Raw genomic sequence first — 17,755 nt, 5'->3', positions numbered from 1 at the left:
CTTTTACTTTTCCTCCTTGTCTTCTAAGGCTTACAGAAACACACACACACACACACACACACACACACACACACACATATATATATATATATGTGTGTGTGTGTGTATACATATGTATATATATGTATATACATATATATATATATATCTTATGTGTAGCTGTGCTTATTTGCATGCATGTATATGTACCTTGGGCATGCTTGGAGCTCAGGGAAGCCAGCAGAAGGTCTTTCCTGAAACCGGAGTTACAGATGTGTGGGGGCTGCCATATGGGTGCAAGACAGCAAACCTGAGTCCTCTGCAAGAGCAGCCAGTGCTTTTGGCTGCTGAGCCATCTCTCCAGCCCACAGTGGGGTCTCATCCATAATGGCAGAAGGGATCGTGTTCAGTCTTTCTGATCTGGTAGGAGGTAGATGCAAGAGTGATCATGAGAACTCCTGAATTAGAAAGGAAGGATGGGTTAGAAGATTCGTTTCCTACGTCCTGCATGGAAAAGGCATATAGGATTATAGTTACTGGAGAAAAAGGGACAGCCTCATGCATACATCATTCACCTATTATAGTAAATGTCAACTGGATTGTCCTCTTCTCTACGTAACAACACTACAGTAAATGGCTCATAAAGTAGAAAGAAGTCCCCCACCCCTTTAACAGAAAGAACTTAGATGTGAAAATGTTTTGACAATTAAAGGGTAGGTAATGAGAGAAACGTGATACCTGATTTGAGTGAAGGTTGACAAGTCTTCTGAAAGCATTTGAATTGGGAACTGCAGTGGATGTTTGGATTTGTTACCTCTTTCCTCTGTCTGGGGGCTTGCACTGCTTGAGTGCCATCAGTCTTATGAAGATCAGAGTGTGTTGTGGTTAAGGTGGTTAACAGGAGCTTAAAAATTTGTTAATGACTAGAAATTGGAGAAGCAGGGAAGGTGGCCACTATCTGTTTTCTGTTCAGTTTACAAACACAAGAAGCTAAACCTATGATTTCCCAGGCTCGGGATGGTGTGTCATAGCTTTTGGTCTTTCTGGAACAGCATCTGTCTATCAACAGAGGGACTTCAACAGAGGGGCTTTCCAACTTACCCTCAGTGACATGGAGACATTTGAGGGTTTAAACCGGGTGACTGCGGTGCTTATTTTTAATTTGAGAAATAGATTGGACAGAATGTACAACATCACTTGGTTACCGGATCAACAACACATCAGAGCCTGGGAACACTGAACTGATTGTCACTGGGGTTTTGTGTATGTGGAGTATGTTAAGACAGTGGATCTGAGAGAGAGAGAGAGAGAGAGAGAGAGAGAGAGAGAGAGAGAGAGAGAGAGAGAGAGAAAGAGAGAGAAAGGGAGAATGAGCTTGATCTTAAAATATCTGTTCAATGTATAATGTGATCAGAATACTACACCTCACACTTCAAATGTATACAGTCTCCATTTGTCAAGCATACTCAATAAATTTCAAAAAGAAAGGTAAAGGGGAGTTGGGACAGAAAGTTCTGGAAGGGGCTAGGGAGAGAGTCTAGCAGTTAAGCACTCGCTCCCCAGAAACTTACATAAATGCCCCGTGGATGTGGAGACCATCCTATAAGTCCACCTTGGAAGGCAGAGGCAGGATGCCCAGAGCACGCTGTCTGGAAAGGTGACCCACACCAAAAGGAGCTTTGCCTGAGAGTGAGAGTTGCTGCCACAGTGAACCAGACAGACAAGACATTAAGGGTATTTCCTGAGTGTACCTTGGGCTTCCACATGTGTCTGGATGAACATGTGTTAACTGGGTGACTAATCATTTCTCTCTCTCTCTCTCTCTCTCTCTCTCTCTCTCTCTCTCTCTCTCTCTCTGTCACACACAGACAGAGTCTCTCTTACACACACACACACACACACACACACACACACACACACACACACACACTCTGAACAAAAAAAGTTAAGATCTGGAAGACGGATGCCTAGACTGGATGGATAAAATCAGAAATAACAAATTGTGTTGGAACTCGCTGTGAAGGAAGAGGGGGACCAGAGGGAGAGATGTGAGTGTGGCTGTCTGCTTGTGTCAAAGTGTAAGGCCATATAAACCCAGTGCCACCTACTCCAGGATCTCAAAGCCAAATCTCTAGCTGAGGTATTGAAAGTCAGTGATGCCCGCTGTGTGTGTGTGTGTGTGTGTGTGTGTGTGTGTGTGTGGTCACTTTTGGGGTGAATGTGACCACAAGCCCATACTCATCAGTTCGCTATCCCAAAAGTGCTTTGGCCCCATCTTAAGTCATCACAGCTCTCAGTGCCTGAGGTTAACTGTCTTCCAGAAAGCATCTTAGTGGGGCTGACTAATGTTTCGTTACATCACAAGGACATTTTCTACTGTAGATAAAATAAACACATATACTTTAGAATAGAAAAGACTTGAAAAATGGAAGTTGAAAAAATATCACTACCGAGTTTGCATTAAAAAACACATTTATTTTAGAATTCTCCAGGATAGTTACAATTTCCCATATAACCTACACGTGATTTCCATATCTTAGCATCGTACATAATCATATGAAAATAATTAGGGGAAAGTAATCTTTGGAAAAAAAAAGTACTTTTTCCTTCCCAGCTCCCGCTCCCACAATGACAACTCTGAAACTGATTATTTATTAACAAATTCCTGAGCCACAAATTTTGGCTCATTCACGGACTAACTTATTTAACCCATTCAAACTATTCTGTGTCTTCTACATGGTTATTTACTGCGCTTTCATCCCCTTTCTTAGCATCATCCTCAACATCTCCTTTAGCATCTGCCGCAGCGTCCCTCCGTGGGTCTCCTTTTATACACTATGTCCCAGAATCCTCTCTTCCTGCCAGTGTCCCGCCTTCTATTTCCTGCCTCAGCTCATAGGTCATATACTTTTTTATTGACAGGTGATGCATAGAAGAAATTCTCTCTACAAACCTTGGTGCATTAACATCAACTAAATGACTCATTTTAAGTTCTCGTTTTTACTTTTGTTCGTGCGTCTTTTTTGTGTTATGTCATATGGCTGCAGAACCTGCAAAGGCCAGAAGAGGGAGGGAGATCTCCAGAGCCAGAGTCAGTTGTGAGGATGCTAAGGGTTCTGAGTAGCTGAGCTATCTCTCCAGCCCCTAAATGACACAATTTTCTCACAGCAAGGGGAAAACTGGACACTACTACTCCTATGCCTTTTCACAATGTAGATTCCAGTCCACACTGTATTTAGAAGCTAAGTGTCCTGTAAATGTATTAAAGTTTTTTTATTCCCACTTCGGGGGGTACCTATCCCTGCGTTTCCCCTAATCTTTGAAGGTTGTCAAGGTATGAATGACCCGTTTTCCAGGCTCTTTGCTTATGGTCCACCTGTCTGGCCTACTGAGCCTCCGTACCCGATCCTGTAGGTCCTCGATTTCTGATGATCCCCTCACCCTTGTGGATTCACGCTTTTGAACCCTGATTTCCAATTTTTCTTGTGCAGCCGTAGGGAGGTTTGGCACCATCTGATTTAGTTCAGCCTGTGCTATTTCACAGATAAAGATCCGCTGAACTTTAAAATATTTATTTGAATAATTTAATTTTATATAGATAGTATTATGATCTCTTGTGGAATTCAAATATTTCACCACCAAAGAACTGAATTTAGGATGTTGTGTAACCTTTTAAAAACCATTCTCTGGTTTTAAATTTTGGTGTGTGTGTGTGTGTGTGTGTGTGTGTGTGTGTGTGTGTGTTCATGTGTTTCACAGTGTCCAGGATCCCATGTACAAGATCTGCACAGATAAATCCCAGAATAGACGGGTGGAGATTATGGAAGCTCCTCTACCCCAACTGAGGAACTACCGGGAACTGATGACTATAGGGCAGAGGGCCCGTTTTCTACATGGATTTGGCCCCTGATGGCTGTCCATGCTCCCCTGGATGTTTGTACTCACCCCCACACATCTAGTCAGAATGAAATGGACTCAGCAGTTTCTATTACAATGCAGATGGAAATTAGGAGGGAGGAAAGGGGAGGGATCTGAGGGGAGGGGATGGGGACGGATTTGCTCAAACACATTATGTGCATGTACCAAGTTCTTAAGGAAAAAAAACTAAAACAAAGTAAATAAATAAATAAATAAATATGCTCATGTGTGCACATGTGCATGGGTTTATGTGTGTGGTGGGGTTGCATCACCCTGCTACAAGAGGATACCACGCAGTATCTTTCTCTATGTCTCTCTGCCATTTTCTTTTGATGCACTGTGGTGGTTTGAACACGCTTGGCCCATGGGAAGTGCCACTAGTAGGAAGTGTGAGCTTGTTGGAGAAAGTGTGTCACTGTTTAGGCCGGCTCTGAGGGCTCCTAGTGTTCAAGTTCGGCCCAATGAGGAAGATGGATGCTCTTCCTCGCTGCCTGTGGCTGCAAGTCTCTTTCTGGGCTGCCTTTGGATTTAGATATAGAACACTCTCCAGCACCATGTCTACCTGGACTCTGCCATGCTTCCCACCATGATAATAATGGACTGAACCTCTGAAACTGTAAGCCAGCCTCAATTAAATGTTTCCTTTATTAAGAGTTGCCTTGGTCATGGTGTAACCTCACAGCAGTGGAGCCCTAACTAAGACAGGTGGTGTCTTTGCCTGACCCCAAACTCTCATATTTTCATCAGGGCTGGAAGCCAGCAGACCTTAGTGACTCTGTTCCCCCTTGCTGTCCCTGGGGTTACAGGTTTCCCTTTCCTGTTTCATGGTGACTGGGATCTGAGTTCGGGTCTGCTTAGGCAGCAAGCCGTTTCACCCTCCCATCCTACTAAGACCCATTGTGTGGTTTTTAAGGCTTACCAGACGATTACGTTCAACATGCAAACACAAATTAGAGATGGCAAGTGCATCTTGACTTTTCCTGGTTTAGGTATATTTGAGGTGTTACAGTGTCTTGACTTCACCTTGTTTCTGTATATTTGAGTTCTTTCAGTGTCTTGATTTCACCTTGTTTCGGTATATTTGGGTTGTTTCAGTGTCTTGATTTCACCTTGTTTCGGTATATTTGGGCTGTTTCAGTGTCTTGATTTCACCTTGTTTCGGTATATTTGGGTTGTTTCAGTGTATTGATTTCACCTTGTTTCGGTATATTTGGGTTGTTTCAGTGTCTTGATTTCACCTTGTTTCGGTATATTTGGGTTGTTTCAGTGTCTTGATTTCACCTTGTTTCGGTATATTTGGGTTGTTTCGGTGTCTTGATTTCACCTTGTTTCGGTATATTTGAGTTGTTTCAGTGTCTTGATTTCACCTTGTTTCGGTATATTTGAGTTGTTTCAGTGTCTTGATTTCACCTTGTTTCGGTATATTTGAGTTGTTTCAGTGTCTTGATTTCACCTTGTTTCAGTATATTTGGGGTGTATCAGTGTATATGAATGATAGCTGAGGATTGGGAGACGTAGCGCGAGATGGGACGGAGAGTGAGGATGCAAATATCTATCGGATCCCTGCCACTTGCCCTTGCATTCAACATTTCATATTTAAAAGCACAACAACCACCACCAACTACAATAGTCAACAACAAGACATGCATGCAACAGACTGGCAGAGAAGACACTAAAGGGCATTACATACTTTTAACCTCACTTTCTCCGCTAAAGCCTCATGTATTGAGCCGATGGATTTTGTTGTCAAACCCTGATTATTAATCCCTAGATGGGAGCCCCTAACACCGAGATGAATGACTCCGTGGTCGATGGGATAGGCAGAGCTCGCGGTTTCCTTTCCTTGTGAAATCAACCCAGTAGGGAACTAATAATGACAGCTCACATATATCAATAAAAGAGCCTTTCACACTGACGATTGGAATTGTCACTATATATCCCAGTTCTTTGCATTTTATTTTCATTAGTGTGTTGTTTTCAGCGCCAAGCTTGCTACATAGAAAACTGTGCATTTTCTACACTATGTACCTTTTGGGGGTGCATTCTGTAAGCTAAAGGCTAAATCAATCCATATCAAAGGGTTCCTCCCTGTCCTGTTTACAGAACTGAAATTAAACTGTTTTCACAAAACATTTCGCACTTGCCTGGCTCAGTGTCATTAGGGCTTGAGCGTGATTTTTCCCCATGGTCTCAGCTGTGGGAACACTTTGTCTCAAGCTGATGGCTCTGTCTAAGAAGGTGGATTAATCTTTCAGGTTGTGCCCTAGCAGAAGTAGGTCACTGGGGCAGGAAGGAGGGAGCTGGCTGGTTCAGACCGAACTCTTGGCTGCCTGATCCACCCAAATATAATCAGGGCTCATGCAGTCTCTCAGTGACACAGTTCAATACACTGTTGCCATGTGGTCATTGCCCCGACAGTCTGAACCCAATGACTGTGAATGTGGGCCCTTAACAATCCTCTATTCCTTCATATTGATTGTGTCATGAATTTTGACACCTTGACATAAAAATAATGAAAGTGTGCATCTGCATGTGTGAGTGTGTATGTGTGTTTGTGTGTGTGTTTGAGAGAGAGAGAGAGAGACAGACAGAGAGACAGAGAGACAAGAGATAGAAAGACCAAAAGAGGGAGAAAGTACATTATATTAAGTACGTATAATATTCTCCTTGAATAATAAGGCAGTCAATTGGTTTGATTTATGTTCAATATTTGAATTCTTTAGATACATACAGCCTTATATTACGTAGCTAAAGCGAATAGTCTAAATTTTTATTAAATAATAAATTGTGTTTATCCTTGAGAATTTCATACATATATACAATGAAACATGGCCATAAACTCTTCCATTTCACCCTCTGCTCTCCCCAAATTCCCTGCCAATAACCATCCCTCAAAATTCATATCCTCTTTCCCAACCTATAACCACTAAGCCCGATTAGCATTGGTTATGTACTTATGGGTGTGTAACCATCTAGAGGAATGTGGGAATTCTACCAGTGACCAAACCCTCAGAGAAGAATGATTCTTTTACCCCAGCAACCGTCAGCACCCCAAAACCTCCTCAGTAACGGATTCTGTCTAGCTGGTGGTCCTTTATAGACCTCTGCAGGTGACCACAGCTGCTGTGAGCTCACGATTGCAGCAGCCACGTCCTGTCCTGAAGGCAGCAAACCACAGCCCTTCTTCCCACCCTCTGGGTCTTACGCTCTTCCCACCTCCTTGTCCAAGATGCTTCCCGAGTCCCAGGAATTTAAAGAGACTGAGTGCTCATCCATAAATGGGGCATCTTTATTGCTTCCCACCCTAAACTGCTCTCTTAAGAAACTTTATTTTAGGGCTGGAGTGATGGCTCAGTGGTTAAGAGCACTGACTGCTCTTCCAAAGAGGCCTGAGTTCAATTCCCGGCAACCACATGGTGACACACAACCATCTGTAATGGGATCTGATTCCCTCTTTTGGTGTGTCTGAAGAGAGTGACAGTGTTCTCACATACATGGAATAAATGAATAAAGCTTTAAAAAAAGAATCTATTTAAATTTTAACTGGAACCTGAAACTTTTTCATTTTATTAACCTTTATAACACTTACACACACACACACAAACACACACACATACACACACACAAAAACACACAAACACACACAAACAAATACACACACACACAGAGAAAGAGAGAGAGAGAGAGAGAGAGAGAGAGAGAGAGAGAGAGAGAGAGAGAGAGAGATCTAAAGGACTAAAATATACTCCTAAGTCAAAGATAAAGCCCAGACACTTGTCAACAGGATGGTGCAGAGTTAAGGGTGGAATGACCATGGAGCCTCCAGAAGGCAGGAACAAGAGACAGTGGCTCTACCAGGGAGGGCGTCTCCTGTTTTTCGATGCCTTCAAGACCAGGATTGGTGAACTGCAGACTAGCCGTGTGGGTGTTAGCCTGCAAAGTGCACTTTGTATGGAGACTGAGGTGGGCTGCCCAGGCTGCCTTGGTGCCCTCTCACATCTAGGATTCCTAGGAGAGTAGGAAATGTTTCACCAGGTTCAGTGAAGCTTGTGAATCTGGAAGCTTGTGCTAAAACTGGACACTTAAAAGTTACTAGTTATTAGAAATTGTGTTTAAACTTAAAAATCATTTCCTCATTTGTGTGGGTTCACCCGACACGTGTAGGAAGTGCTTACTGATTGATCATGGCGCAGTTCACTTCCGACCTCACACAGACCCTGACGAGGATTACTTCCGGTGCTGTGTGATTTATTTCTTCTCCTTCCAATGACGGTGCAGACTTGAGCCATTTCCGGTGTCAGCACTGAAATGACGTAGTTCCGGTTTCTCACACGCTTCCGGCATCTAGGTTGAGTCCTTGACATGGGACGTCTGCTGCACGGCACAGCGTTCCCTCGGGCTGAGCAAGAGCGATCTCTGGTTTGGATTGTTTTCTCTGCCCAAAGCACATGGATTAAATTCGCAGAAGCCATGAGTCTATAGTGGCTTCTGTGAACTCTGTGTGGTTATTATCTTTTCAAATCCTCTTAGTTCTTGGCCGGATCGCTGACAGCTGCCTCGCTCTGTGAACTGGCTGCCGTCGTTCTACTACAGCGATTTGATCGATGTGTCGCCTTCATTTGTCAGCTCTCGTAGCTCCATTTTCTGAGAAAGGTTACATCCCTCTGTGCGCATGGCCTTAGGTGTTGGACGCTACCTCTTAGGAGGTCTCAGGCCCTTCCTCTGAGGCCCTGCATCCCTGCAGACAAGGAGCTAAAGTCTTTGAAACAAAATCCAGTAACTCCACGGCAGCTTTTTCATGCCTTTTGAGAAATCCGAGGACAAGTCTTTTCACTGGCAGCTATTCACACACGTTACCCTCTCTCTCTTTATTTTTTTTTTTTTTGGTTCTTTTTATGGAGCTGGGCACAGAACCCAGGACCTTGCGCTTCCTAGACAAGCGCTCTAACCACTGAGCTAAATCCCTAGCCCCACATGTTAAACTCTTAAGTCGAGATATCCAACCTGCGTTTTCATCCTAATATCAACAAACACATGAGTTACCAGTAGATTTATTGAAAGAATAAAGTATGAGTTTGGACACTCCTTTCTCTCTCTCTCTCTCTGGAACACAATTTTTCCACTTTGAAAGCTAAAATTTCTAATTTTATTCAAGTCCATTAAAATCCACATTGTTCTTAATTTTTTGATGGGAATGACTTTAGTTATCTACGAGTGACCTGCTCCACCCCCCTCTTTCCATGACTGAAAGGAAGGCTATTTTAAAAACAGTTCTGCCTAATGAAAACCTAGTTTTATCTTTTGTCAAATATTATTTCTTGACTTCTGGATTTTTTTTTAATACCAATAAGGCACCAACTGTTCTCTAGATGTCTCCCCTGCCCCCATATTCTTTATTCTTTGGTAAAAATGGGGTGAGCCCCCTCTATGCTCATTATCAAATCCTTCTGATTCGATTTGTGGATAAAAGCAACCTACCGTCTGTCCTTTTCTAGTGGTTTTCCTTTTCAGGGAAAGAGAAATACCAAAGCCTGCCTGAGAATTAGGATTTTTCAAAAGTCTCATCTCATGGTTGACTGCATTTTCCAAAGTTGACATTCATTAAGGGGAACGGATATGAACATCCCGTCACGATTTGGATGTGTATTATTATTTCTTGTTATATTTATTTTCTTTTGTGACTTGATATGTAAGCTCCCCACAGACAAAAAGAGCTATCGAACCAAGTTCCCATCTTCCCCTCTCTGTAAGTTGAGATTTCTAAGGCTGAAGAGGAGAATAAATCAAAATGAAGCAAATCTACAGATGTTGTCCACGTACTTCCTAGAACAAGAAACAGAGAGAGACATGTTCCAGGAACACGTGTATCAGATGGACCAGTGAAACTGCAGGGGCCCTTGCTAGATCAAAAATCCCTGTAAATGGTGTGTGTGTGTGTGTGTGTGTGTGTGTGTGTGTGTGTGTGTGTGTGTGTGTGTAAACCTAGGTGTATATGTATATGTATATATGTATGTATGTCTTAGGGTTTTACTGCTATGAAAAGAAACCATGACCAATGCAAGTCTTACAAGGACATTTAGTTGGGGCTGGCTTGTAGGCTCATATGTTCAGTCTATTATCATCAAGGCAGGAACATGGCAGCATCTAGGCAGGCATGTGCAGGAGGAGCTGGGTGTTCTACATCTTCCTCTGAAGGCTGCTAGAAGACTGGCTTCCAGGCAGCTAGGGTGAGGGTCTTAAAGCCCACGCCCACAGTGACACACCTACCCCAACAAGGCCACACCCACTCCAACAAGGCCAAACCCCCTAGCAGTGCCACTCCTATTTGTCACTATTTGTCTTCAAACTTGAAACTTATTCATAAAACTGTTCAATGGACAACAGGTAACTTTAATGAAATAAATACACAAGGATTAGAAAAATACACAGGAAGATGTGTGCCTTAGTTACTGTTCTATTGCTGTGAAGAGACACCGTGACCAAACCAATTCATTACAGGAAACATTTAATTGTGGTCTTACAGTTTCAGAATGTGAATCCGTGACCATTGTGGTAGACACCATGACAGCAGGCTGGCAGGCAGGCAGGCCTGGCTGAGTAGTTCCTGAGAGCTCACATCCTGCTCCCCAGATGAGAGAGAGAGAGAGATGGAGAGAGAGAGGGAGAGGGAGAGAGAGGGAAGGAAGGAGAGGGAGAGGGAGAGGGAGAGAGAGGGAGAGAGAGAGTGAGAGGGAGAGAGAGAGAGGGAGGGAGGGAGAGGGAGAGAGAGAGGCAGAGAGAGGAAGGGAGTGAGGGAGTGAGGGAGAGAGAGAGAAGCCTGGTGGGCTTTTGAAATCTCAAGGCCCCACCTCCCATTGACACATCTCTTTTAACAAAAACACAACTCCCAATCCTTTCTAAACAATCCACAAACAGGAAACAAAACACATTAAAGTATTTGAACCTCTGAGGGTCACAATTATTAAAAATCCTAAAGTATGTTTTTTTTTTTCTGTTAAAAGAAATCAAGTAATGAGTGTCCATCCCATTTGGTACATTTCATTTCATTTGTACATTACATTATCGTTACATTTCATTCCTCAGAGGTTAGGGTTATTTGCATAACATGTTTCCAATCAAGCCATCACTCTCACATAAGCCAAAGGCATCATACCTCCCCCCTTTCTACTTGATTATCCACTTTGGCGTTACTTATCTGTACTTAAACATATCCCTTCATCCTGATTTAGTTCAAAGCATGGGGAGATATTTATGCGCAATTAATTGCTATTCATAATGGGATAAAACAGAAGCCAACATGATTGAGTCTATTGTTGTTGGGAGCTGAAGATTTCCCTTCCATTTAATAAAATGTGATAAATATGATTTTTAACGCAAGCCTAGAAACCCCAACGAAGCCTTTAGTTTATATTTGTTTCAGTATTTCCAGATCATTCTCTGTGACACACAGGAACCTAGAGGAGGAGAATTGTGTGGAGTCACTGACACACACTCAACCAAGGATTCGTTTGCACAATAAGGAGATATATCCTGTCCTCTGAGAGTTGGCCCCAGGACTCCCAATGATCTAAAAGTCCTCAGGTTCCTTGAATAAAACGACACTGCATTTGCATATAACCTATGTAAGCCGCTTGTATACACTAGTCATATTTATATGTGTGTGTGTGTGTGTGCGTGTGTGCTTAGAGACATGTAAGTGCAGAGACTGGGGGAGGGTAGAGCGTGTTCTGCTTCTTCACTACCTACTGTATTCCCTTGTGACAGGGTCCCTGCTAAACCTGAGGTGAGGCTCACTGTCAGGAAGCCCCGGTCATGCTCCTGTTCACATACCAAGCCCTGGTGTTTGCATGTGTGACCACACACTTGGCTTTACCCCTCTGCCGTCTCCCCAGACCCTCCTACATTTTAAATAATCTCTGCATTACTTTGGTACTTAATGAAATTAAATCATGAGGGGCTGTTATTTAGGAGATTACAAGAAAAATGTTTTGTATGTGTTCAGTACAGATATGGTATATATAAACCACTTTTATTAGTTCCTTGAGAACTTTATACATTATATAATGATAGAATTTACTTCTCACGTCTCTTCCTAACTCCTCCCAGATGCATCCACACCTCATCACTTCTCCCAACTTCAAGCTCTCGTTCTGCCCTCTGTAATAACCCACTCAAGTCATTTATGCTGCCCATAAATTCATGGGCCTTGGGCAAGGCCCTGGAGCCTGGCCAGCTTGTCACTAGCTATATCTTTGTAGAAAACTGACTCTCCCTTTCCTGTCAGCTAGGGCTGAGGGATAGTGGTCCTGTCGTGTACTGAAGACACTGCTTTGTTCTGGTTCTCGCTGACATCTGTATCTTATATTTCCACTCCCTCTTCCTTGAGGGTTCCTAAGACTCAACTCCTTTCCTTTTTGCCTCTCTCTGTGAGTCTGTGCATATGTGTGTGTGTCTATATTATAGATGTCCCATTTTACATTCAAGCACACACATGGTGGGGGTCGTCTTTACAATTGACTGCCGACGGTATCTCACCCCAGACAAAATGCTGCAATGCAGACATGGTGTAGCTCAGTCCAGGAAAGAAATAGGGGATGCTGAGAAACCTGCCCAGCTGGTTCTAGTGTGAGGTGACATTTAGACCTCTGACACAACCTTTTGGCCCTACCCTATGGGTTTAAGATACACATTGTCCCAGTACAGTGTTCAAAGGTGGGACTATGAAAATTGATTGGACCCTGTGGGCTGTAATCAATGAGTTCATCTGTTGATGGATGTGTATGAAGGTGGTGGGAAACTAGGAGATAGGAAATTAAGGGACTTGGTCATTTGGGACGTGTCTTGGAGGGTGTTTTTTGTCCTTGGTCTCTTCCTGTGTTGATGCTTCTTGGATGACAGTGAGGTTAGCAGTTGAGCTCTACCGTGCCCCTTTCATGGTCATGTGACCATGGACCAAAACCTATGAAACCATGAACCAAAATAAGTTTGTTTACTATGTGAGTTGCTAGGCAACCTGTAAGAGTGATGAATGGATTAACTTGAAAGTGGCCAAAAGTGATGGTGACCATACCAGGTCAGGTCCGGATTTGATGTAGGACTCCATAGCATTGGCTATGGAGTGGCACTGCTTACCATCTTGCTCCTCATGTCTTGCTGAGCTTGCTTTCTTATAGAACCCAGGACCACCAGCCTAGGAATGGTGCCGCTCACAGTGCCCTCCAGCTGGATCTTATGGACGCATGTTCTCAACTGAGGAGCCCTCTTCTCTGATGACTCTAGCTTGCATCACATTGGCATAAAATCAGGGCGGTGGTTAGAATGTGATTGTCCCATGGGAAGTGTGGCACAAGTAGGAGGTGTGGCATTGTGGGAGTAGGTGTGGTCTTGTTGGAGGAAGCATATCACTGTGGGGGTGATATGCTTCTTCTCCAACACCATGTCTGCCTAGACGCTTCCATGATTCCTGCCTTGATGAAAATAGACTGAACTTCTGAACCTGAAAGCCTGCCCTAATTAAATGTTGTCCCTTGGGTTTGGGGATTTAGCTCAGTGGTAGAGTGCTTGCCTAGGAAGGGCAAGGCCCTGGGTTCGGTCCCAGCTCCAAAAAAAAGAACCCCCCAAAAAAGTTGTCCCTTATAAGTTGCCTTGGTCATGGTGTCTTTTTGCTGCAATGAAACCATCAGACAACCAGCCAGTATAAAAACACCCAAATAGCAGAATTAATCAACGATAGAAAGTATTTTCAAGTCCTGCAGTGAGAAACGTATTCTTAAGAGAAGAAACAAGAATGAATTAGTCCATGATAAGGTTGTCTCCAAAGACACTCTTGGAGTGTAGATGTGGCTCAGGGAGACCCCATGGAGTGCACAGGGGCTTCTCAGGAGGAGAGAGCTACATGGTAAGGAACCGCAAAGCATTTTAAAGTCACGGCAAATGGCATAGGAAAGAGCTCAGCACCTATGCACTGGAGGCACCATCAAGAGTTTCTGAGGATGAGTTCACATGTGAGTAAAAGACGGGAACTTCCTGGGGCTAGATAGGGTAACAGGGCCCACAGGTGTGTAGGAAGCCATCCAGTCGAAGGAGAGCCAGGCTGGTCAAGCCAGTGCAGGAGCTCTTTGTGGTCATCAAGGGGCACTGAGAAGAGACCTCAAAAAATATTACAGGATGCAACAGAGTCTAACGTGCTCAGGGAAGCTAAACACAGGATCCACGTAACACCTGAGAGAAGCTCACGGCATCCTCATCTTCCCTTTTAAATTACTTTTTACTGATCATACAAAATAATGGGCTTTATGATACTTTCAGGAATCGATAGATATAAACTTAGTTTGGCATTCACTACTCCTGAGTTATCCTCGTCAAAATGTCCTCCGTGGGAGCCTCCACCTCACATCCACCTTCTGTAGTGATGTCTTGGCTGTTCTTTAAGGATCCAAAGAGACCAATATGGATGCGGCCCAAGTTCAACTCATTCTAGACACTTTCTCTTCTTCCTGGTCTCCTGCTTCACTTTTTGAGAACTCCATATTGGAATTCCTTCGTCCCTCAGTGTCCTCTACTCCCTCATGTGTTCTTTAGTCTTTCTTCAACATCACCATCAATTTAATCTTTCTTACCCTCATCCTGGTCTCTTCTCTGTATGTGAAGGTGGGATTTATTTAAAAAGATGACTTTAGGGGCCCGGAGAGATGACCAATGGATTAAGAGCTTGTCTGCTTTGAAAGAGGACTTGGATTTGTTCTTTGAGCTCATGTCCAAAGGCTCCCAACGACTTTTAATTCAAGCTCAAGGGGACCTGACTACTCTTGTCTCTGTGGTCTCCTTTATTCATGCCCTTCCCCCACCCACATAATTAAAAATAATACATCTACAGATGAGAAACAGGTTTCATTAGGTTTCGTTAGTCAAACACTCCCCGAACTTCTCTGATTCTCAGTCTGCTTGGATCAGTTTATTGGGTTTCCCCTTGAGTTCCAAGACCACCTCCCTGTTACCTGCCACTATTTCCCCAACTGTCTGTTTCTTCCTCAAACTTCACCTCAGAGAGTCTATCTATTTCTGGCCCCTCTCCACTGCTTCCTAAACATCCATCTTTTTCCCCCATGCCATCCCTGCTCCTCTAAGCCTCATCTCCACTTCTTTTCTCTCCCTAAAGACCAGACCAGCTCAGTCCTGTTTGTTTTAGTCTATGTGACATTAGACTTACTGTTCACAGCCTTGACCTTTCCGGCTTCCTCTCCATGTTCCATCCACCACAGTCCGTCTCCTCCACCAAAGTGTTCACACACAACACGTCACATCGCACATTTTAATTTTTAGAGCAAAACAAATTCAACTGGAAAAGATACTGGGGTTGTCAAAGGCCCTTGGGTATCTGAAACACAGAAAAACATACATTTTCCCCCAATCCTATAAATTACCCATCTATGTCCCCCTCACTTTGTGCATTTCACCTTAACGGATCTTTTCCACCAGATTATAGATGTAGATGTGGATGTCGCCATCAAACTTGGTGAACTACACAGAAGGCTTGGCTAGAACTTGGTAAATGACTTTGTCGATCTGTTTGGACCCGTTGCTTCTGGTGAACTGCACACATTGACCGGTTAAGATGTCGCTGTCAACGTCAGACTTCACCTCTGCTGGAGGATTCTCTGAAATGATACTGAGGTTACCTTCTGCATAATCATCCAAGAGCTGGTAGATGTATAGGACTGTATCTTTCTCGTAGGTGATGTAAAACCAGTCCTTCATGATCGGCACCTGGGATGGGACCACCCCCCTCCAGTTATCCTTAGAACCATGTTTGCCCTCAAATTTATGCTCCACAGCTCGGCCAACCATGGCACTGGCAGGATGGGCATCTTTCACTTGAGGAAACACTACTTTGGGAGTCAAGACCTTAAGCTTTAAAATCCTCTCATCACTGTGAAGTTCCAGTCCGTAGACACAATCAATTCCATCATACTTGACCAGATAGAGAGAGGGATTTGTTGGCAGTTGATCTAGAACGACGGCCTTCCATTGGGTGACGGGCTCATCGCCTTCCTTCCATCCATGAGAAATTCTGCAGCCCACAATGTTCCCCAGGGCCTGGGGAGAAGGCCTCCTCCTCCTCCGCTCCTGGAAGGATGGTGTGCTCATCCTCCTCAGACACATCCTCTTCTTCATGGCTGTAGACCTCGTGTGGTAGGCCACGGCATCCTGGTCCACTGTCTTGTGGCTACCGTTCTGTGTTCAGGCTTCACACTTGCCCGTGGCCTGGGTTTGAAGAGCTCGCCTGCTTAAACCAGACGCAATGCTGTTGCCGCTGTCATGTGAGTGCCTGCAAGAACAATGGGGGTGGGGTGGGGGAGGGCACTGGACCAAGGCTCTTGTCTAAGAGAACTTTGGAGCAGGTGAGGAAGGTGATGGTAGACAGGTTTGAGCATCTGAATCTTATTCTGTCATAATCAGAAGTTTGTAGGAGGGCTGGGCAATGGTGGAGCACACCTTTACTTCCAGCATTCAAGAGGCAGAGGGAGGCAGACCTCTGTGACATCAAGGCCAGCCTGGTCTACAGAGTTAGTTCCAGGATAGCCAAAGCTACCCACAGAAAAACCCTGCTTCAAAAATCAAAATGTAAAGTTCAAAGGGAAATGAACAAATGGTACTCTACAGCTCAGAATAAGATATTCAGACACATTTCTTCAGCCCGAGGCACTTTACCTCTGCTGAGGAACCTCTCCTTGAATGTCTAGGTCAGTGTGGGATTAAGTATCCCGTCCCCCAATTTAAGCAAGCAGAACAGAGAAAGGATAGCAAAGGAGCCAGAAGGATGGCCACACCCCTCTTCTACCCTCTAACTATGAACTATGTGGCAACATCCACAAGTATCTGCCCAGAGACACAGCACACCAGTCCACTGGCTTTCTGTATTGTGCATCCTGACCCAGACCCAGGTTTATTCCGCGAAGCTGTTGCATCTTCGACCGCAACAAGAGCCTTTTGTGTAGGCAACAACAGCCACTTAGAAATAATATCTCCTGGGTTTGGGATTTAGCTCAGTGGTAGAGCAGTTGCCTAGCAAGCACAAGGCCCTGGGTTCGGTCCTCAGCTCCGAAAAAAAAAAAAACAAAAAAACAAAAAAACAAAGGAACCAAAAAAAAAAAAAAAAAACCCAAAGAAATATTATCTCCTAAAATGCACAGGCACAGAGAGGAGCTTTGGCATTTTAGTAGAATTATGAATTAGATATTGTTAGCAAAGGATGATAAACTCCGGAGACTGACTAGCCTAGACCATCCGCCGACCTCTCAAACATGGAAGACATCAGAATAGACGGTTACTCGCTGTACGAGGGAAAACTTTTAGCTTTCTGGGCTACAAGGGTCCCAGTTATCTTCATAAATGTATTTACCGAGAGAAAATGTCCTAGTCGCCCAGATTCTGTCTTCTGAAACCGGTCAGGCATCAAAAGGCTGTTGAACAATTGTGGGGTTCAGGAGCTGAACTGGCTTTCACACCCCGCTGCGAAGATAGTGAACACACCTTCAGGGGAGTCTAGCGCCCGCAAGTGGAAGAGAAGCGCAACCTCCGCCCAGTGCTCTGTGACATCATTCAGGCTCTGCTTACGTCATAGAAGCCCTCTCAGTCCAGTTCCTTCCCTAGTTACGCTTAGAAACTTCCAGCATCTAGGTTTTAGCTTCTCATGTAGCCTCGTGGAGGCCCAAAGTAAAGTCCCCACCCAAATATTCTGATGACTCGAGTCACAGTCTGCCCATGTAGCTCTTTTCATGCATTTTATTTTTCTGAAAAAGTCTTTGGTTTCTGATTCACCATCATCCTTGGTGGTTATTTTCCCAGCTCCTATCGT

General features: G+C 44.1%; 1 protein-coding gene across 1 annotated transcript; it reads right to left on the bottom strand.

The window, feature by feature from the left end:
* Positions 1-15,194: 15,194 nt before the first annotated feature.
* Positions 15,195-17,440, bottom strand: LOC134486249 (Y-linked testis-specific protein 1-like). The gene is made up of 3 exons (XM_063285170.1): positions 17,300-17,440; positions 15,354-16,225; positions 15,195-15,274 (listed from the first exon to the last, which is right to left on the bottom strand). The coding sequence occupies exon 2, from the start codon at positions 16,069-16,071 to the stop codon at positions 15,418-15,420; it is 654 nt and encodes a 217-aa protein (XP_063141240.1). The 5' UTR covers positions 16,072-16,225; positions 17,300-17,440; the 3' UTR covers positions 15,195-15,274; positions 15,354-15,417.
* Between the last annotated feature and the right edge of the window lie 315 nt (positions 17,441-17,755).

Source organism: Rattus norvegicus, chromosome 3 (genome assembly GCF_036323735.1).
Source record: "Rattus norvegicus strain BN/NHsdMcwi chromosome 3, GRCr8, whole genome shotgun sequence".
Lineage (NCBI taxonomy): Eukaryota > Metazoa > Chordata > Mammalia > Rodentia > Muridae > Rattus > Rattus norvegicus.
The sequence above is the reverse complement of the archived record's forward strand: the minus strand, read 5'-3'. Positions and strand labels throughout refer to the sequence as shown.